General features: G+C 35.7%; 1 protein-coding gene across 2 annotated transcripts in view; it reads right to left on the bottom strand.

The window, feature by feature from the left end:
* Positions 1–2,401: 2,401 nt before the first annotated feature.
* RPRD1A (regulation of nuclear pre-mRNA domain containing 1A) overlaps positions 2,402–22,950 on the bottom strand; it is a 46,617-nt gene continuing 26,068 nt past the window's right edge. The window contains exons 7-8 of one of the 2 annotated variants that reach the window (XM_085220523.1): positions 7,465–7,661; positions 2,402–4,685 (exon numbers count right to left, since the gene is read on the bottom strand). In XM_085220523.1, the coding sequence (XP_085076649.1) occupies positions 7,512–7,661 (150 nt within the window). In that variant the 3' untranslated portion in view covers positions 2,402–4,685; positions 7,465–7,511. Of the gene's footprint in view, positions 7,662–22,950 lie in introns of both variants that reach the window. The other variant, XM_085220522.1, reaches the window with a different exon arrangement.

Raw genomic sequence — 22,950 nt, 5'->3', positions numbered from 1 at the left:
TTGTACTTAGGGTTTCCCCTCCGAAAAAAAGACTCAATTAGTTAAGAACACTTCGGTTCTTGGTTTTAAAGTTCTGTGGATTTTTTTTCTTAATTATTATTTTCAATTATTTCCTTTAAGTATTTAGGATTCAGGGAACGCTATTTGAGAAACAGGACAAGCAAGTATATTGGCAGACTTAAAAGCAATTCCTGGCATGGGAGAATAGCATGTTTCAAATTCTACTGACAGTCTCAAAGATCAGTATGTGACCTTTCTGAATTTCCTATGCTATTGCACAGTAGTTCTAAAAGGTTCACTTCAGTCAGTTTCTTACTTAATTGTAGGATCAAAGTAACTCAATTCTTAGATCAGAACATGGACAAGTTAGCACATTTTGCAGTGAAGAGTTTTTGCATTAATCCATCCACTGTTACTATGTTTATAATTCAGTCCTGTGTAAAAATACCTCCATCTTGTTGATGGAGAATTTGTATTTCCAAAAAAAAAAAAAAAAAAAAAAAAAAAAGTGTTTGTAAAACAGATCTTGTAAATAAATCTTTTATTTTTATTTTTTATTGTGCAAATGACTTAAATGACTGTTCTGCTTCCTTTAAGGCTTATGAAGAAATGTGTGGGTATCCATCTATCTATAGGATGCTGTTTCAGGTCAAATCAGGAGTACCTCTTTGAAGTGTGTCTGCTAACTGTCCCTTCTTACTGTGCTTTTTATGCAACACTGAATGGTCTTAGAGTACATAAACCACTATTTTTTTTCTAGCCAATACAACAGATTCTGGATAAAAGCAAGGAAGACACACTCTGATGTCACAACTAACACGGTCCTACTAGTAATGCTGATCTGTCAACAGCACCATTTGAATTATCTTTAGTACACATCCCCAAAAAGGCATAAGGTGGATGTCAGGCACCGAACTTTGGGTATTATTCAGCAGGTGTATTTCTGTATGCTCTATTCTGCTTATGAAGAAGCAAAATTGCTTCTGACAGATTCTTAGGGATACCAGGCAAAGTATTTGTGGGTAGGCCAACAGACATATACACAAAGAAAAATGGAACTCACCCAACACTGAAGAGGCTGTCTGGCCATACAGCACTCCTACTCAGGAAGCAGTCCAGGTCCAAGGGAAACTCTACCCTCTGTGGCTGGCCTTTATGTGAGCCCAGGGTGGCTTCACCCCTTCTGCTCACATGGGAAACGCAGGTGCAAACAATTTGGCTGTGCCTCCCTGGGCCAGCCACACCCCTTCACCAGGTGCTCAGTCACCACTTCAAGGCACAACTGTTAGTTCTCCTACGTGCTCTGAGTCATATCTGTGTGACAATCAGAGTCGTCATAAAAGTTCAAATGCATTCTTATAAGGAGTCAGTATTACAAGATAACAAACTTGCTTTTCTCTTACTTAATTTTTTTTTTCCATGGTAAAGTACACGCCATTCCTTATTTTGCAAATACATTTCAAAATACTGGGCAGAAATTGTTTTGATGTTCTCTATCATCTGAAGTGCTTTTTGTGTCATTCTAAGTGTCTAATGCATTTTTTTGTTCTGTTCCTGAACTACCACAGAATCCACGTATTGGAAAACATACCTACATATGAGGTGTACATACAATTATGCATACAACACATTCATTGTGTATATATACGTATGTACAGACATCCACCTGGTGCACACATCAGAGTATATTACATTTCTGCACTTGAAACACTGAAGGTTAATTGTTGGCTGCAACAGACTATTACTGAGTCTCCCTGTTAAATGCCTGCCATGCAGTGTTACTCATTTACGTATGCACAGCTGGAAGAACATCTCTACAGAGAGGAAACGACACTGATTTCAATAAGACCAACATTTTACCAAGACTTTGTAATGCAAAACCAAAAAGATTCAGAATTTGGCATACACCTTTGGATACAGTTATCTTTGATACTAGAAGCATGACAATACCACATACTGAAAATATTACAAACTGTGGCTTGATATAAACACCTCAACTGAAGCTTATTTATTTTGGAACATCATTTTGAGTCATTTTCCCATTTTTATATATTGGGAATCTCAAACTGTCATAGCACAAACAGTGCCTCACACCCAGTCCCCACTTCAAAGAGACAAAGTTTGACCAAGCTAGATGGTCTATCAGCAGTATTTCTTTTAAAAATAATTGCATTTTTAGAAATAGGATCCCAGACTTCTTAATACATTGCTTCTTCTCATTGAATATTTTCAGCTTATTGTACAAAATAAAAATACAGAGAGCAATGAACTTCAAAGTTAATATTAATTATTTCCTCAGCATCGTTATGTGGTTTTGGTTTCCTCTTAAGTATAGGCAGCAGAATTGCCACTACATAAAATGAGTTTGAATAGGCAAGAAAATAAACAGTGATTTCAAAGATATTTTACAATGTTTTATTCTATTAAATATGAAAGAGCATAGATACAGGTGTTATTTTGAGGACATAAATTACACAAGGATTACACAATCTGTCAGAAGAACACAATAATGAAACATCTTTACATTTCAAACTTTTCTGGTTAGCTTTTAACAAACGTGTCTATTTCTGTTGCAAACAAGTAACAAGAGTGCTATTGAACTTCTGCAAATTCCCACAAAATCATGCTTAGTTGGATACTTTAAATGTTGTAAAGATGAAATCAGAATTAGATTTCTAAATAACATGATGGAAGAGATCTACTTAAGATAAATGACACACTGAAATAGGAGTTGAGACAAAACTGGTCATTTATGAAAAAAATACATATATTCCATTTTATTTAGACATTACATTTGAATCTGCTTTCTTTACTTGCAGGAATAGTCGCTGTTATTATATGCATGAGCAATGAGCAGAACTGGCCCTAAATATTTATAAACATAGCAGCCAAATTTCAGATGTGCTGGTTTCCTATTTCACCAATCTTTCCAAAGAAGAAAAAACATGAATCTATTTGCTCACGTTTCAGAAGGTTGAAATAGAGCTCCTCTGCAGAGGGCCAATAAAGCCTACGCACGATCTCCGTGTTCATCTGTGCAGGGGACTACTGCATCCTAGACATGTAATTGGGGTAATCACTAAATAACCAAGCTGAGCTGCCACTGGCAAGGGAGAGAATATTAGTTTGTTAAAATCCTAAAACATTATCTTTTAAAACTTCAGGAAAACAGGAATGTATATTTAATATAATGAAAGATCTCTGTTTGACATTCAGAAGACTACTCACATAAAATACATAATAAGCATGAAATTTGGCTTGTGTTCATAGGGATTAGCCAAGGTGCTTCAATGTATTATCACAAACATTAACTGAGTGAGACAGACAAGCTAATGTTACCGCAGTATATACTTTAATTTTCAAAAGGAGCAATGAAACATAGTTTCTAAGAACCATAATTGTTATAATTAAGGGTTTCACATTTACTTCTAAAACCAGAGAAGTGGGGTAATGTTCTTGGTAGTCAAAACATTTTGCAAAAATACAGCTTGGACCTGCAAACACTAGAATACACAAGCAGTCCCAGTGACCTCCAAGGTGAGCATTCTCATACGGCAAAGAGCTGCAGGATTGCCTTTGCTTTTTTTTCAAAGAATGCTCAATAAAAGTGCAATATAGTGAAGCAAATAATCTGATTATTAGGATTTATTATAAATGAAACATGTTCAGACATTTCATATTTGTGCCTTTTGTAGGGTGGGCATTCTGGTGCGGGTAGAGACATACCACATTAGAAGAGATGGGCAGGGTACACCCACATGTTTCGCAGTGTGGTAACACTCCCAGAGTAGTTCCATTGCATAATCCCATCAACAGGTAAAAAACACCGTGCTGCTCAGTTTCACACTGTGATTTCCATTTTTTACAAGCACTGACATTTATTTTGCTTCTCATTCCTACTCAGGCATTTTCTTCCCCTTTTAGCTACTAGGCACTCACTTTCCCCACCCAGCCTCTTTTCTTCCTGAGATGTCAGAAGTATACACAATAAGCTTTGGAACCTGAGAATTTGGAGGTATCTTGATACTACAGGGCTGCATTTGTATCATATCTTGTTATCTCCTACTATACTATTGCAGTTACAATATAAATCTTCTAACTAGTTGATACACAATGCCTTTCCCGTAGAAATAATAATAATAATAATTAAAAAAAACATACCATTCAGCCACTAACATAAGACACCTGCTGTAAGAGTGACATTTACCTTTGGTAAGTCCTCTTTTCCAAACAAATTTTGAGGGATAATTTCCAAAAGTACAACTATGAAATACTCCTTGAAGTAAACAATTAACACAGTAAAATAAAGAAAAAATATGTACATAAAACAACACTCTCAAAATTAAAACATATACACAATGAGAAAAAAGTTGAGATTTTTCCTAATTCTTTTATCAGTTCTGCATTATCTTTAGATAAGCAACATTATTACAAAGATAACACTACAAATAGGAAAACAAACCTAGTGAAGTAAGTGTTATAGCTTTTTAAATTCTCTTGAGAAGTCAAAGAAATTCAGCATTCTACTTCATTATTATATTTTAATTAAGGTAATCAGAGTCCTGGTGTGATGCGCAGTGTTTCATACGGAGGAGTGGGAAAGGCAGCTAAGGATCCCTCCATGGAGCATCAAACAGAAAAAGTTCTGCCTCCAAGAACCTAAGATTTACAAGTTAAGGAAAAACCTAGAAGGCAAAACAGCAACTTTCAGGTCTTTCCAAGACTTCAAACTTCAAGAAGTCATTCAGTAAATAAGCCTGTTTTTTTTTTTAATTTAATTTGAAGCCCCAACTATGACTCTCATAAGAGTTCCCACGGATGAAACAAAGTATGTTTTGGGAGGCTGAGAAAAAAAATCTAACAATGAAGACAGCTGAATCTTACTTGAAAGTCATAATTGCCTTTGTATTCCTGTAAAGCTTTGGAAGTCAGCTCTGGAATGGAAATAATCAACATACTCTTAAAAAGATATGGAATATGATTGTGACTGTAAGCAGAAACTGGTGTGAAATTCATTTTCAACAACAACAACAACAAAATACAGAAAATTTCCCAAATGTTGACTTTTCACCAATTTATGTTTTACTCATAGCTATTTCAGACAGTACCAGTTTGCCCTTCAAAGTGGTTCATTAGAATATAGTTTAATATATTCCCTGTGGTTTTGAGTATCTTAGATGACTTAGATCCTTCAATGGGCTCTAGCAAGCCATGGCACCACACCTATCATCACCTCTGGGTACAAATGCTTTACACAGATGGGATTCAACAGTGAACTCACTATTTATCCTTCCTGTTCTATGATTTGTTTTATAGTTCTTAGTGGGTTGTATTATTTTAATACTTGTAATAAATTCAATGCTGTTCTTGAACCACAAGAACTTGAACCACAAGAACTTGAACCACAGTTGTAATGCACATACACAGATTTCTAAAATTTACAAGCTCAGTTTTAACAAACTGCAACAAAATATTATAACTGCATAAATATTATCTGCATGTTCATTTTCTCACCATAAATGTAAGCTGAAAAGATGGCAATAAGTGTTACTTAATTGCACATAGTAGATCTAAACTAAAGAAACACTTATCTGGATTAATGATAGTTAACTTACAAATTTTGGACAATCAGTGAGCCCACATGAGCTACTTTCAGCATTCCTTCCTGTCAGCAGTTAGAATTTGTGATGACATTAATATTCTTACATTGGGTGCTATGGAATGCTTGGTCAAGAGCTTGTTTTTTTTTTTTTCTTTTTTTCTTATTTAACTGAAGTCTAATTCATATCTTCCATGAGAAAAGTTAATTGGACTGGGGTATATATATGCAGGTGTAAATATTTTAAAGAAGAAATGTTATTCTATACATAGAACATTCTAGGGATTGGCCCAGCATCAAAAACTTAATTCCAAGACTATTCTGAATCACTGCAGTTTTTGAAAAGGAAAAATAGATTACTTTTTAAAATTTGCTTTCATGTAGAAGGGAGTGATAAGCCTGTGAACTCTGAACTCAACTGATGCAAATAAGCAAATCTATGAACAAAATGTTATTAATGAATACTCAGATGATTCATCAAACTCAAAACACTTGCAGACTAGGTTTTTAAGGTCATCTAAATGCCAAAGGATACAGGTAGGCATTCTTTGAATCATTCCTCAACAACTACGTATCTAATTCCAGACGACTGAAAAACGTAAACTTCCTGTCAATCCTCTACATGCCTGTCTATATCTTTGGATTTTTAAGTGAAGTTAAAAGCTGGTGCATCATACTGAAACAAGGAATTTTCACAAGCTTGAATGCCTATAGATGAGAACACATTTGTGACAGGCAAAAGGTTGGTTGGTTGTGTCTGTTGTTTTAAAAAACACACTCCGCAATAATTTTCCATAGTTAACTCAAACACTGGCCTGAACCATCTCCTCTCTTCCTTGTGAGAAAAGACCATCAAGATCTAGAAATGTTTGCTGGGAAGGTGGAGATAGGAGGATGGAAGCCTTTGCTGACCCTGGGGTTTCTCAGTGGAAGAGGGTGGCTTGGCCTAGAGCTTCCATACAGCTTAGCACTTGGCAGTGCAGTGCTGCTGCATGTATAAATGGTATATAGCAGTCAGATTTAGTAATGGGCATTTAACAATTGGGATAGTTCACAGAATGACCTTCCAATTTAATTAAAGTTGTAAAATGGCTTCACATTTCTGGAATTAACCTTTTTAGTCCGAGACAGGTGTTCCAGAAAGGGATTAGAGTATAATTGAATGGTTCCTCAATTTAGAAACTAAGCAGCTATAAAAAGAAAAGTTCCAATTTTGAAATCTAATTAAAATGGTCAATTGTATAGTTTCTTTTGCTGACTTTTAAATGATACTAACACACTGCAACATTTTGAGTCATTTAAAGATCTACTCAGTGTAACACGATTAATATTTTCCAATAGAAAATTGGTTACTAACATTTACATCAAAATAAACCACCTGACTTATTTTAAGACTGGATAGTGTAAATATAATGGACAGTAAGGTTACTTTCAGCTTTGCATTAAATTGCATTAATCTTGCAAACATAAGCTTGTGGTTTCCAAGTTTCACTCCCTCTCTAGCAACTGAAACGTTTCAAGTTAGAAGTATGCTCTGATAACATGTTGATCTACATTAAATATAGGGTACATAGGAAAAAATCTTAGCAAGTTTTTTTTCTTTTTTTTTTTTTTCTTTTTTTTTTTTTTTTTTACAGGGCACCCAACCAAAATCTGTACAAAAGATAAGATAGTTACCCATTCTTTAATATAATAGATGCAGATGCCACTTTCTATAAATGTACCCTCATGTTCACTTGCCAATAAAATAGTAAACAAATCAGCTTTTTAAATCATTTTTTAATAAATTATTAGAGTATTTTTACTGACACTCTTCAACAATATACAAAAATAATACTACAAGAGTACCAATCAGTCTGACCTACCCCTCATTTCACAGAAAAGTAGAGGTTACGTAAGGGTATTCCTGCAATTAGTCATCACTGTAGATGTCTCCTGCAAATGGTAGGTGTACGTGGCTGCCCGTGACGTTGGGAAGTCGAGAGAGGTCAGGCAGGTTCTGGATGCGTGTTCTGAGTTCTTTCCGTACTTGGGACACTCTGGCTAGCTTGCGTTTGTATTCCTGTAATGTAGAAGAATTCATCAAGAGATTCATCTACAAATACCATCCCTTGTTTTTACTGCTTTGGGCATTTTCCAAATTAAAGTATTCCTTAAGCAAGTTAGATGACTCAATATCCTTAAATAGGAGAGAACCCAGAAAACAGAATTATCTGGGAGGTGGAGTCGTCAGCTCTGGCATCTGACTTCGGGAGGGTAACTGTGGGATTTTTTTCTTGCTTTGAATATTGTAAGTTCATAAACATTAAACAAGGAAAACAATCCTGATTAACACAATTACACATCTTTCCATGCAACTAGTAGAATGGGATTATTCTTAGAAACTCCATTAAGGATAGTTAAAACACATACATATTCTACTAATGCTCACAGAGTATGGGAGGATAAACTCACTGATGTCAAAGAAGTTACTTTCGCTTTGTACTGATGAAAAAACCAAAGACACCAAATACCATCTGACCATGACAAGCCCCACTAATCTGACCATTCATAAATATTTGGTATTAAAATTCATAACAAATATCATATTGTTTCATTGATTTTATGAATCTAACCCTGAATTTTCAGAAACTTCATGAATTGGAGATTGAGGACTTCACACTGTATTGAAACACAGATCAAATCACTTGTAATTCATACATGATTAGGAGGCACTTTTTACATGAAACAACATTATTCAAGATAAAGTATTTAACACTGTAAAGCAGTGCACTTAAACATAGTTAGTGCTTACATATACTAGACATAATGGGGAAGAACAGCAGCACGTATAAAATAAAAACAGTTATTCCAAAATGTAAGAAGACCAGATTGCTGTTTATAGGATCATTTACACTTGAAAGACCTGGAAACATTTTTCACTGGAGACACTAAGCATTAGCAAGCAAAGCATGAAAATATACTGTATTTCGTAACATATGAAATGTAGGTGCTTTCTAATCTGCTTGCAAATTTTGCTGCAGTTAGGGAATAGCTGGGAATAACAAGAAATAGTTAAACACAAATTTAAACATTTGTTTACGCTGTTTATAGACAGAAATAAAAAGAAAGGACAAAAAAAAAGACCTTTTGGTAGTGTAGAACTCCATATAGAAGTACAAATGTTACATAATTGAGCACGATCAAATCCCTGGACAAGCTCCAATATACATAAATAGAGAGTTTGCTGCTGTAAGTAGCCATGTGGCCCTCTTCCCAAAAGCAGTAATAAAACCACAAAAAATCTTAAATTCTTAATGCGAATGTAATGCACTTCTTAAAATAAATAGAAAATAAAACTAAAACTCCACATAGAAAGAACAAAGTGCTCCTGAACTAAATAAATTCCTTGATGTCACCAAGGTTTAAAATTTAGTAATTACATACAGATCAGTCCTATGGGTTAATAAACACAATGAAAATAACAAAAATGCACAGCCTGCAGAACTTTAAACATTTGGTGACTGTATACAAGGCAGAACAGCGTTCTTTCATGGTTCAGATGATAAAGAATACCTTACAATTGCAAGTCTATTGTTCCTAGGAAAAAAATTACTTGTTCTCATTTATCCAAAACACTCTCACTGGTGTAAGTGATTTCAGCAAGTGGTGGTGGAAATAAAGGACTGTATCCTGACACTGTGTCCTACAGTCATACCCAAAGGCAATGAATATTTTACTGGGCTCAGTTGAGAAAGATATCCTGCAGTACAGAGAAGATGAGTGGAACTCTGTGCAGAATCAAAATGCTCAATAAGCTTAAAATTAGTAATAATAATAATAATAATAATAATAATAATAAAATATTAACTATAAAATAATTCCAGCACTGAATTCCAGTGAGTGCTGTCTGATTCCGCTGAATCTTGACTGAGTATAGTCTTTCCACACAGAACTGGGAAGCAGCAAATTTGCACCCCTCTGTAAGTTCAAAGCATGATGCTTGGCAAATATGCACTAATCAAACTTAGCAGCTATATTCTCTCAGGATTTTACTACAAAACCTGAAATGTGCCTTAAATTAGATTACCAGTTGCTTGACTCCATTAAACTTGCCTTTTGCCAATAATAAATAATTTTCATAGTAACATCACATTTCTGATATCCAGCATTTTCCATATAAATTTCACCCAAGACTTACTGTCTAGTGAATATCAGCTCCATCGATATTACTGATGGCAGATGCCCTTCTCAATCTCATTAATTCAGTCCACCTGTGTACTAACCCAGACTTCTTCCCTGGCTAACATCTTTAGCAATACACACTTCCAGGGAGTCAAAACACACTCGTTGTGCCTTCCTAAGAATAGAAATCACTGAGAGACCTTGGTCAAAGATACAGCATTACTACAAGACTAGCATATATAAAAAATAAATAGGGCTTTAGATTTCACTACATTACTAATGTACCAAAAAACTAGTAAATACAATTTTAATACAATTCTGGTAATGTAAACCATATGGCAGATCTGTGACTACAGATTACATTTATTTGACAATTTCCCCCTGGGGTAGAAATATTATTCACCTCCTCCACGGCCCATTTTTCCCTTGCCCTTCCAAAACCATTCTAGAAATCACTGAAGATGACCAGTTTTCATGAGTGAAGAGCAGGTTCGAAAGAGGGATAATTTTAAAAGCATGACCTAGTAGTTTTGAGGTATTTTTGAAGGGGCTGCTTTGCAGAGTAAAGCTCTAGATAAAATCATTAATCAATTCAGAAAAAGTTTTATTATATAATTTGAAGTTTGCTGATATAGTCCTGGTATTACCTGTGCAGTCCTGGACTGTGGGAAAGCATTAAGTACTCAACATAAGTACGAGTTGCAAATACAAGCCTTATGTTTGTATAAAAATATTATGCATGTGAATATAAATCCAGATTCCTAAATATATCATCTGTCTTGGCAATTGAAGCCGAAGACCAGGAATGAGAATAAATAGGGTTCTTTTGATACTATTGTTCCATTAGAAATGCTGAATGCTATACAACTCAGCAACAATTTACCCATACTGCTGATACTCCTAGCTACAGAAATCCTCATTGAGAACTTGAGTTTCAATTTCATTACGTTGATTTCAACATATACTTCAAATTACCTCTATGTGAATGAGGCAAGATTCAAGCTATTTACTTCAAACAGTCAAGGACAGACAGAAGCAGAATGTCTTCTTCTGCCACAGTGCATATTTTCCATCACAGGCTGCCTATGGACAATTTTATTCTTAGGATATATGGACAACTTGATGTATAGAATTAAATTATCTTCAATTTCTTCAGTGGCCTAAGCTAAGCTTACTTTCAAGCAATAATTTGCAGTATTTCCAGTCATAAAATATATTAATGAGATAACGAGAACAACTTGTTTTGCTAATTAGAATTCCACAGATTCCTACAGTCTCCATTACTTGACAGCACTGAATATGGATATTTTGTGAATCAAATGCTAAGAATATATGCATCCAGCATCTAGACTAACAGCATTTCTCTATTGAGAGAGGAAAAAAAAAAAAAAAAAAAAAAAAAAAAGCAAGCAAGAAAGCCAAGTAATTTTAATCAGATACTACTAACATTATGAAAAATAAAAACGTGGGAAGGCCAATTGAAACAGATTGAAACAGATCTTAATATAGAGTTTCTGCAATTATCTTAGAGATGTGCTTCAGCTAAAGACGTGCTACTTGGAATGTAATGGTAATGAGTTCCCTTCTCAACATTAAAATGACCCTGATCTCCCATCTGATCACGACTGCTACTGTGTGCATCAAAATACTGTGTGGCAGCAAATGCAATAAAAGGGAAAGAAAAGCAAACAAACTAAAAACCTCACCATGCCCGACTCCAAAGAAGGAATAAAAGATTCAAAGAAAACACAAATAGTTAATCTGCACTCTTGCTGGTCATAGGAAAAAATAAACAAGCAAGTGAAAAAATACAGCAGGTAAGGTGCAAATCAACACTCATAACACAAAGGGCAAAAAACCTAACCTAAACAGACTAAAAAGAATTATCAAAAGTTTTGGACATTGAGAATACATATGGTTCTGTGGTGGTGAGTACATTGGTTTGAGACCACTGACTGTCAAGGCCAGTTCCAACCTCTCAAGCTCAGGTGCAGACACAGGCCTTGTACCACAGAACAAAGGCTGCTAACAGGCTGTATGCATTGCTAACAACCTGCAAAAGTTCAGACAAAGGCAAGTACATCCTGATATCTCAATGTTAAAGTTAAGACACACAGCAGTTATGTATAGGTTAATGCCACACCTAGTCAGGGCTTTTTTGTGCAAGAAAGCACAACTAGACTTAGAGGTGCCAGGTAAGCCTTGCTATCACTCCAGAAAATATAAGAGCATAGCTAAATTCTATGCTGTCTTTAAAAACACAACATGCTCACATCACACACCAATATGATTAAAAGGTCAGCTTATTTGTTAAGGATGAACAATATACTAAAATAACATCATTTAAAGCAGTGAACAGAGTCTGAATAAATCTGTATGCACCACACACAAGCTAAAGTTTTAAAAAATCACATAGGACTGTCTTGGATAATCTTCCATTACCATTACTATTTTTGCCTGTTAGCTCAAAACAGACTTCTGGAAGTAAGCTTCCACTTGCCAGTTTGCCATCCGGCCTTACCACATTTGGTGCAAAATAAATAGCACTTAAACAATGAGCAGCAGCGACTGCTTTGGTTATCTCATGGCCTATGTATTCTATGCATTGTCTCAAGTATTATATCCAAATTCTGCTCTGTACGGATTTATTAATATTCTTATAGGTTTCCTCAAGGAATACTTCACCATTACAAAACACAATTTGTTCTTCAGGAAACGTCTTTGAGCTGGTAATGCATCCTCCAATTTGCAGTACCTAGGGGTTTTTTAATAATTTAAATTGCCAAGAATTTAACACTTCAAAGCAAATTCTTAAAATTAACTTAAAATATTATAGACTCCTCGGCTTGTTTGCAAATGAAGCAACAAGAAACAATGAACTCAAAAGTCTGAAACGCACAAGCTAAAGCAGTGACCATCTCAGGAGCTTCATTAAGCAACTTTTGATGACAAATGAATACACTACAGATCTTCAAACTGCACATTTTATCAAGACATTTCCCATCTGAAGGATACATACCAGAAACACAAAGGCCTTCACAGTGGTCACAAACTGTTCTTCCCACTTCTTCAAAATACAACTTCTTTGTTCATCTCCTTCCAACCTAGTCTTGGGTCTCAGATCTCACTTACCCAGTCTTTACTCCTAGTCTCTATCCCTGTTTCCCAAGTACTCTTCGCAGAACAAATCTCTGTCCAACAAGGCTGTTCAATGCCTTTCTTACCCACTGTTATGTCTGTATTCTCCTCCTATATATGAATTCCTCCCTCTCCAGTCCTGGTCTGCACTTACCACTTGGTCTGTATGCTTGGCTGCTTCTGGTTCCAGTTCCATGTACTTCTCCACAATCCTTTATTCAGCCAGTCTGTTCTCTGCCTACGTAGTATCTATATCAAATGATGCTTTGTCATGACACTTTGTTTTCTTGGTCAGTCACTGCCCCTCTTCTCAGTGAGCTGATCTCTTTTTTCCTCTATGGCCAGGCTCTGTACCCTATTCCATTCTTTACTGTAACATCTAGTCCTGATTCCTTCTCAATTTGTGGCTCCCACTGCCAGGCTCTAGAGGCACTTGTCTAAGTTCTGCGCTCAAACCCATCAGCCTCTCTTCCCTGTTACTCAGACTCACAGGAACTACTGACAATCCACCTGAGGAAGAAATTCTCTGCTCTCATACCACATCCTTGGTTCACGGCCAGCCTAGAGACCAGCTCTCAATAGCTGCAATCACAGAAGTCTTCTTTTGCCCAAGCTACAAAAAAACTCTCTAGTAACAAAACTCTTTGTGGAAGTCACTTACAAACATATTAAAAGTAAGATTTCTCTTCCAATGGCTTGTAATTTCATTAAATCCACATTGATTTTTATTTGCATAATAAAATGGCTGCCCCTGACAAAAAGAATAGTTTCCCCACTACATTATACTTCGAGAAAGAACATTAATAATGTCATCTCAAAGGCAAGGTCATTTCTTAACGGTTGTTTCATTACAATCTCATCTTAAGCTTTATCCTTGAAAACTGTGTTAGCAAAAAATTTGTCAGTATTTGGGAAAGTTGAAGAAAACGGACTTGTAGGCTTACTTACAAGCATTATTACTAGGTCTACTTGGTTAAATTTACATTCAATCATAAAAGGTCCATAGTGATAAAATAAATTACCATTTAGAGGCACTGACTAAATTAGAGAATCTGTTACAGGATAATGAATTAATTGAAAACATTTGAGAATGACAGATACGTTCCTCAGGATACCTGCTTGAAGTTAAATCTGTTTTTTTGTGTTATCATCCAATATGGGATTTTTTCCTGGTTAAAAATATAACCATTATAATAAACTTGAAGGTACGCACTTCCAAGAGATGTTTAAATTAGTCTGAATTTGTGAGCTTAAAATCTTGTCTAATAGAACAAAGTTCTGAAGAACTTCTGAAGGCACAGAATCAGGCACTTCAGTACAGTTCAGTGCAACTGAGCTAAAATATTCAAGCTGATACTCTATAAGGACACACAAGGGATAAAACAGAAAAGTTCTGAAAACGATAAAATAAAAAATGAAGCGGCCCCAGGCTTCAAGATAACTTCTTAAAGTTTCACCTATTCACGAATACTCTGAAAGAAATTAAAATTATAGTATATCAGGGTTCAACTTCAAAGAAATCTATACATGAGAAAATTTTATGGTCTACTGGAAAAAAAGCATGTCCTAAGCAATGTATTTAATGTATTTAGGAACAACTGTGTGAAGTCTTCAGGCTCAAATATTTGCTGTACATAGTGTACATTTGTAAATTTGTGTATCTCACACATTCCTCATTTTATCACTTGCAGGTCATCACAAAGATCTGTTCTGACTTCAGATTCCAAATGTGCATCTCATCTTTCTAAAACCAGTGCTGTGAGCATCCAACTGCAAATACATGACTTTGATATTCAGTCTCTAACAGAGACAAATGGGCATCTGAAAGTACGCATGCAATGGAGGTGAAAAGTGAATCTAAGATGGAGAGCAGCACTTCAGGTCACTAGGTAGAAGTTTTACCTGCAACTGGCCAGGACACAAATGTTTCAGGCTTATCTTTTTTGTTTTCAAAAGCATGCATACAAAGTAGAAGTAGTGAAATCAAGAATTTATTATAGTAAGGCAAAGTAATAGTAGCAGTTCAATCTGAGCAGCAAAAAGCTTAAAACAGGTCAATATACACAGCTTTTCCAACTGTAGCATAAAGCCATTCACCTGTGAACTAGGCAAAAAAGAAAAAGAGGTATGAAAAATATTTGGATCAGAAGTGTTCTACTGACTTGCAATGTAAAAATTCACCATATTTCAAATGGAAAGTACAGGTGGAAGACCTCAACTTTCTGCTACAATTGAGCCAAATACTATTGACCAGGTCTACCTGTGTAAACTGATCTAAAGACATTTGGAACAAGCTCTGCACGCTATTTATTTTCATCTCCCACTTATGTTCTCATTTCATAAGCTATTCTTATGCAATCTGAAGAGCGCATGGATATTTCTTAGTGATTTTAAATCTGGATCTCAAAATAAGCCATGAAATACCACAGGATCATCCAATGATCGTACACCAGTAGATTTGATCAGCTAGACAGTTTCATATTGTACTTGTCAATTCATTGCACAATTTCATTAAGTTGGTCGATATATCCATTTGGTAGATATGGAATCTAAGGAAGATTTAGCTGCAAAGGAAAGATGAGTCTGATTTACTTTAATGGTAGTTGAAAGTGCTCAGCATCACTTGAGAAATGAAACTGTAGTTTACATGACTAATGACAATAATTGCCAGTGTAAGACAAACTGCATGGTAATTTTGTTTCTATTTTTATGATTGTGAAATAGATGCTTCAAATCCAGTGCACAGTGATGGGTATGGGAGTGTTAAGAAAGATAGTGCTAGATTGAGAGTACAACACTCCAACAGTAGGTATCCTGACATTTATGTTATATATTATATAAGAAAGTTGTGCATAAGGGAAGTGGTATCAATTGAGAACACATAGCAGTTACAAGAAAACTCAAAAATTAAATCTCCTATGGGGGAAAAAAAAATAATAATCAGACAGCAAACTTGGCATGTCCACTTTCTTTTTTTTTTTTTTTTTGCATTATTAACCCAATTCTGAATTAGTCAAATCACTATATTTTTATTTTATAATAAAGAGGTTGTAGAATGAGATTGCCATGGTAGAACTCATAAGCAATCAGAGAAGAAAAAGTACCACCAGAAAGCAGGACAAAGAACAAGTAAACATCAAATAGAACAAGGAAAATATTTACACTGTTTTCTTTTCCATTATGAACTATTTTCCTCCCCAAAACCGACAACCAGAGATAATATCACTAATGCACATCTTTCTGTGATCTATAATGGAAGTAAACATGCGTTGAAGGTTAGCGATCATTTCTATCTCTGCTGCCTTAACTCATTAAAACATCTTTCATCCATCCCAACCACCTGTACTTCACTAAAAAGGTCTTTAAAATGATTGCCCTTGCTCATGTAAAAGCTCTAAGATAACTATGGGTTTTGTTTTATAGGTCTGGGTTTTTATCCAAGCACAGATGAAGTAACCTTTGAAGATCAGATCACCTGGAGAGTATAGTTAATTAAGTCCTTTATTACTAAGAAACTTGCAAATAAAACCCAAGTAAATCAACAGATGTTTCACAAAAGAAAAACGCAAATACTGGAAAAGGTACTCTAGTTCTTTCCATTTACATCGCATTTTTAATAAATGTAATTTTGGAGTGGAGGGAAACAGGGAAGAATCATTAAAAGATTTCGGAATTCTGATCTTTCTGATAGATTCTTCTATTAACTACAATTTTTGATTATTCAGTAGGTAGTAATAAAATATCTGAACTCTGAAACATTTTTATTTTTATTTTAGCTCCTTTCCTATACGTACTTTGACTCTTGATTTTGATGGTGCTCAAAAAAAAAAAGAGTTACAAAAAGTAGCAAATAGCTTAAATTCCTTGATTTGTAAAGTATTTCTTGCATATCAATATGCAAGTCACCTAGTATTCTCTCTAGATTTTTCTTTTTGCGTAACAGACAATCCAAATTTCTCTCTTATTTATAGAAAATTCAGTCTCACAAACCTGACGCTACTTTCATTTGTATTAAATGTTCCAGAAGATCTTTGGCTCTATTTCCATTTCTACACACTAAAATAAGAACTAAAAATTCTCTAAACTGTGTTTTTCCTTACAATACCTTAGGAAAGTAGGCACGTATGTGGATTTTATCAGATTTGAAATTCAGACTAGAAAACAAATAATTACATTTGTCTCATTTCTCTGGCAAGAGAAATTCCCAGATAAAATAAGAACTGAAATAGCAATATAGGCCATACTCTTGCTGCAGAACTGGCTTACCACTCTGGCAAATTGAATAGAAAACAAACTGAATACGTGTTGTAGGACAATTTCAGATTTTGTTAAATACTTGTTCATTTCTTCTCTACTTACACTCTAGCTAATTAAGACTGGCCTGACCCTAAGAACACAATTCCAGATATCCCATGAATATGGGATAAGAAAGAAAATAAATAAATAAATAAGATATAAATAAAAATAAATAAATAAAATAATAAATTAAGCTTCACATCCAACGACTGGGAAACTGTCAGCAGATCATTACTGATGGGGAAAAGAACAAAACTAGCAGGTCTGAGCCTGTGGCCATGTTTTGGACAAGAGCTGTAAGCACTGGCTTCTGTGCCACATGCTGCCTTAGGAGGCTCCAGGGCACTGCAAAACCAGCCTGCCGGAACACGTTCTATCATTTGTGGTCTGTCGGATGCAATCAGTTGTGGCACAGAGAAACTGCTTATGAAGAAAAGCACGTATGTGTTCTGGGTATCTTTTTCAGCCTGCTCTGAGGGACAGGGCTTGAGTATCAAGCATGGGTACGCCACTTTGCTTTCACTCTACAACGTAACCGTCATGCAAAGGGCCCTGTGTAGTTGAAGAGACACAAGTTAACAAACAGCTCTAAAACCAAGTTACATACATAGTAAATTATTTAATCACCTACAATAAAATACAAAGTCTTGTACCTAAGCAAGAGATGCAGCCTTAAAGAAAGACTGTAGAATTCACCATGTATTAAAAAACAATTTTGGGAGATCTCACCTTGTAAAACAAAAGGTGATTTCTCTACTAGCACCCTGTGAAGCCACCTGAGAGTGGAAAACTTAGTGAGACAGGCACAGTGAGCAGAAGGGGCAGAGCAGGCCTGGTGAGGCTTCAGTCACTATGGGGAGCTCAGTTCTGTCCCCAGCACTGCAAAGGCCCAGCAAGTCCAGTGCAGCCTGAAGGCACACAGCTGCTGCTGGCATTGAGAGGGCATATTGCCCATCCCTTGCAGCTAAAAAGAACCAGCTACAGCTAAGCTACACAAACACACTTCTGCCACTGTTCATGGAAAGCAACTTGCTGTTTTTGCAAAAAAGATTCGAGACAACAGGGCTAAAATCAAACCAAACAAAAATACCCTTCCCAGTAGTCTTTAATGCCTATGTTGAAAACAGCAACAGTGCAGAGTGTATTTCTGCTAGATTAACAGAATACCACAAGAAAGTGTCACTGAACCAACAAGTTCAATGCCATGAAAAAGGAGGCAGTGTGCTTGAGCAAGCAAATGATTTTGTATGCAATAGCTTGAGAGTAATCATTTTTGATGTTGAATATTTTGTAGACAGTGCAGAGGTGTCTCATATGGAAACAGTTTTAATGCAAATTCAGATCTGTCAGACCAGCACAGTACTGTTCTCACCCATAGTACAACTGTTTTTTAGAAATCAAAAAGAACGTACATATTTAAATGCTAAGCCCTTGCCAGGTGCATCAAATGAAGTTAATGCAGTGCTTGAACATTTTATAACTGAAGATAACTAAGACCTACATTGTACATCTCAGTCTTTATTACTTATGCTTTTTAAGAGCAGCTACTGTAAATTTCTGGTATTTTTAAATTACTATCTAAACCAATTGTGAATTTTTCAGACACCAGAGGATGATGAATCACAGAGATGACTCACAGGTAACTCCAAAACTGAAGTTAAAGTCATCAGCACTGTTTTACAGCCTGCATATGGCAATACCCATGCAGGCCTCAGAATTATTGCTTAACGTTGAACAGAAGCATAAAGTTATAACCTACAACCGCTGCTGTGCACTATGCTCTCTGGGCATGTTGCATGAAAAGAACATTAATTTTCCCTGACTACGGTGGCTGCTTTCCAGCATGGCTTCAAGGATTTGAGATTAGGATATCTGCCAAGTTATACACAAGTAAGCAGAGAGCACAGAGAATGGGAACAAAATAAATGAGATACTCCTAGTCAGCACAGTGACAGTAAGCTTCTTTATCTTCAAATTTAGGATTTGAAAAATAATTATTTTGTTTTGCACAGCAAAACAATAATTTTCAACTACCTGGCTTGAAAGCAGTTGCATGACACTTTTGGAGTCCAAACCTACAAGCACTGATTAGCCTGATAATACAGGATTCCTGCAGGACTCAAGAATTAGTATTAAGAATAACAATTCTAATGGACTGTGGTCTTGGGAATAAAGGAAGATCTGCATTCCACAAAATTAAATTTGATATTTTTCTCAGCACAAGGCAGAAGACATGAATCATCCAGGAGGAAAAAAAAACACAACACATTATCAATGTTCTTTGTTTCCAGAAATTCTGAGAACAGTATAAAATGTCCGTAGAAGCTATCTGTTGCAGTTCCAGTGGCAGAAGGATGACCTTCTCCTACTGTACTAAGAGAACTCATTGACCGAACATATTAATTGCAGAAGAGACAGGAAACCAAAACAAAAGAGTAGAGAGTTAAAGATTACTTTCTAGAAGGTACCTTATACCTTAGCCCCACTAAACTTTTTTCTGCCATCTGTGTTCTAAGATAGCACTATGGCACAGGAAGAAATGCAGAAAATGAGGAAATAAAAGTTCTTGAATATAACATGCCTGAAAAAGAAGCAGACATGCATTGGATGAAACTGCAGTAGCTTCTCAGATGGCAGGGCATGGCCAGGTTGGACAAGTCACCCAGGAACAACCCAGTATGCATAGTGACTGTGCTTCATGCTTTGTGTTTGCACCCACAACAGTTTGCACTTTATCCCACTGTCTTGCAGCCTAGGGGAAAAAAGGCTTTGAAATAAATTGGCTTAGCAAGAACATCTAGTTTCTTCCACAGATAAGAACATTTTAAACCGGAACTTGCCACTCCTGCATCTTCAAATATTGCTATAGCTGTGTTATGGGTGAGAGCAAATTAATTAAGTATACACAAAGTTTAGTTCTCTCCATAGGATTTGTACCTAGTATCTTCCTATACTAAATGATGGGTTTCTCTACTGGAAATGACACTGATTACACTAAGTGGCCTGAAAGAGCAAGCACAAGAAAGATCTGGCTTTCTAAATTGCTTTTGCTAAATAGTGTATGTAATACTATGGCAGTGGCATTTCTCTATCAAAACTGTTTAAAACCAAAGGTTGCTTAAATATATTCCTTTAAAAACAAACAAACAAACAAACAAAAGCCATCCCCTCTGTCATCAAAAATTTAAAGTTTTCCTAGGACAGAAAGTAGAAAACGGGAGAAAAGGGAAAGGTGATTTACTGGTAAATGCAGCATCGATTCCTCATTCTGGTTATTATGTAATCATAAACAAATGAAAAACTATAAAGATGTGGCCAGAAGTTTCCCCACTATCTGTTAAAATAAAATTCTGTAGCTTTTTTTTTTTTTTAATATCAAATGATTAATAGAATCTGGTGGGCCAAGCACTCATGAATGACATTGGCATAACGATGTCACAGCTTCCTTCACTATTAAATATGCTGATGTTAGAGATTACCATCACTTTCCAACCACACATCATAAAGGCCGATGGACGTTAATCATCATCTCCATCTGAAAACAGGCTACTTTAAATGGGAGACTGTATGATGCTTCTAGAATATCTGAAAAACTTAAACCAGATTTCATCTTGATCCTGCGATCCCTTTAGCAAAACAGCATCTGATTCAGCTTCACAGTTGAATCCTGGTATGTATGAAGACAACCAAATCCAAGATGGGAACGGTGAAAGAAGAGGAGACGCTCAGCATTTTCTTACTGACCCCAGTATGGTGAGAAAGCAAAGTGACTAGAGGAAAAAAGAAGTAACAGTGGACAAACCACAAATAGCGAATTAGGACGTGATGTGGGGAACTACTGAATTTTTATTTTTTGTCCTTGCAAAATAATTCCTCCTACTGTGCTTACTAGCAGCCTAGAGTTAAGTTACATTAAAATGTTGTTTGCAGCATTACAGTGCAAAACTTAGGGGAGTTCTATCGTCTAATATATCTTCTGCTTTAACCTGACTTCATAATCTGAAGGGCTTATACATTTACCCAGATCAGGATAGCTCAAAGGCTCAATTTAAAGAAGTTAATAGTAGCTCAAAACTTCACATACAATTCAATAACTCATTTATAGGCAGAATTCTTGAACAACTACTACAAAAATTAACCTTCTTTGCTGTCTCGTAAGTATTTGGGCCAGAATAGAATGAATCTTATCTGAAAGTTAGTGATTTAAGAGGAAAAAAAGTATTAAACAACAACAAAATGTAATTAGGAATGGAGAAGAGTACTAAGAGTCTAACATCTGAGGAACTAGAGTAAAGGAAGCACCTACTTGAGCCATAACAGTCAGATGTAAATCTTCCTTCTCCAACTTTCTTGTTGTTCTATTGCTGTTTTTTACATACTGCGAATGCACTGCTTTCAGAAGTTACTTCAAAAATCTTTTCAATGGTGAACTCAAACACATACTAATGGTTTCCAGTTCATGTCTTCGAAATTTTGACACTCTTTCTTACACAATGTAATGACTAACAGAGCAGCCATTATCTGTTTTCCGCAGCCAAACTCTGCATGCAGCAGGGCTTTAAAACGACTGCACATAATGGCTGCACAACTTCAAAACTGTTTCTTCACTTACAAAGCTGCAGCCATAGCAAACAAATCCTGCTATGCAGATAACTGATCACATCTGCACCAAGAAACTATTCTGAATTTCTATTAACAGATAATGTTGCCAATGTTAATTTATGTCTTCATAGTCCTTGTTTTGTTTGCTAACAAAAATGTAAAATGTATGGTTCATGTTCTTCACTAGATTTTCTGCCTAAAAAGCCAATTACCTTCCTCTTCTGTCTATGCATCTCAAAAATAACATTTCTGATCATTCTAAAAAGCTTTTTTTGTGTTTACTTTGTTTTGAATTCTTGTTGCTGTTTTTCTGGGGGGACTTAAAATGGGTGGGTGGTGTAATAGTGCAAGGAACAAGTCATTACTATTGAAATATTAAGGAAATTTTAAAGTGTTCCAGATGTTCTCATTTAAGTATGTAACAACCCATTTCAAATACTGAAGTTCTTCTTCATTTGGAAAAAGGAACGATAGCAGATTTTTCTTCATTTTCCTGACAGATCAGGGTACTTGGTAACTACATGAACAGTTTTTTATATTAGTTTGAATTCATAGCTTACTTTTAAGTTACCAAAAACACTGAGAACGCGTCAAGAGGTCCATTCACAGATGACAAACAGTAATTAGAAAGGTACTTTTGCTAAAACAAGATTTCATCTAATAGTGAAGCAAAGCTAGCAAAGATAAAGCAGCTAGCAAAGTTGAGCAGAAAAGCTCAAAACGGTCTCTTCAGACCAACAATTTCAGAGAAGTATTTTCTTTTTCAGCTCTATTATCACATACAAATATTTTCACCCTCAGTAGTGCTATTCAAAACGGGACAGCATGGGGTAGAAAATTGTTTAGTGAACAATGATGGTGTTTGATTCTTAAAAATAAGCAGCTAATTCTCCCCATCCCCTATCAGTTAGCTCAGCTTTCCATCTCACCATAAATCCCAGACAACGTGCCCCTTCCAACATTTCCCTCCCCTTCCTAATACCCCTAATGTCTTCTATATCCACAATTCATTGTTTTGGCAAAAAGTAGTGGAGTTTATGGCTGGTTCCAAGCTACACACAATGACTGGACAGCAGATAGAAGGAAAAATACTACTAAAATAGTCCTTTGGTATCTACTTACAAAAATTTCCTTAGTTTTAGTAGATTTAT

This window comes from Meleagris gallopavo, chromosome 3 (assembly GCF_905368555.1).
Source record: "Meleagris gallopavo chromosome 3, MGAL_WU_HG_1.1, whole genome shotgun sequence".
Taxonomy (NCBI): Eukaryota; Metazoa; Chordata; class Aves; order Galliformes; family Phasianidae; genus Meleagris; species Meleagris gallopavo.
This window is presented reverse-complemented; position numbering and strand designations above follow the sequence as displayed.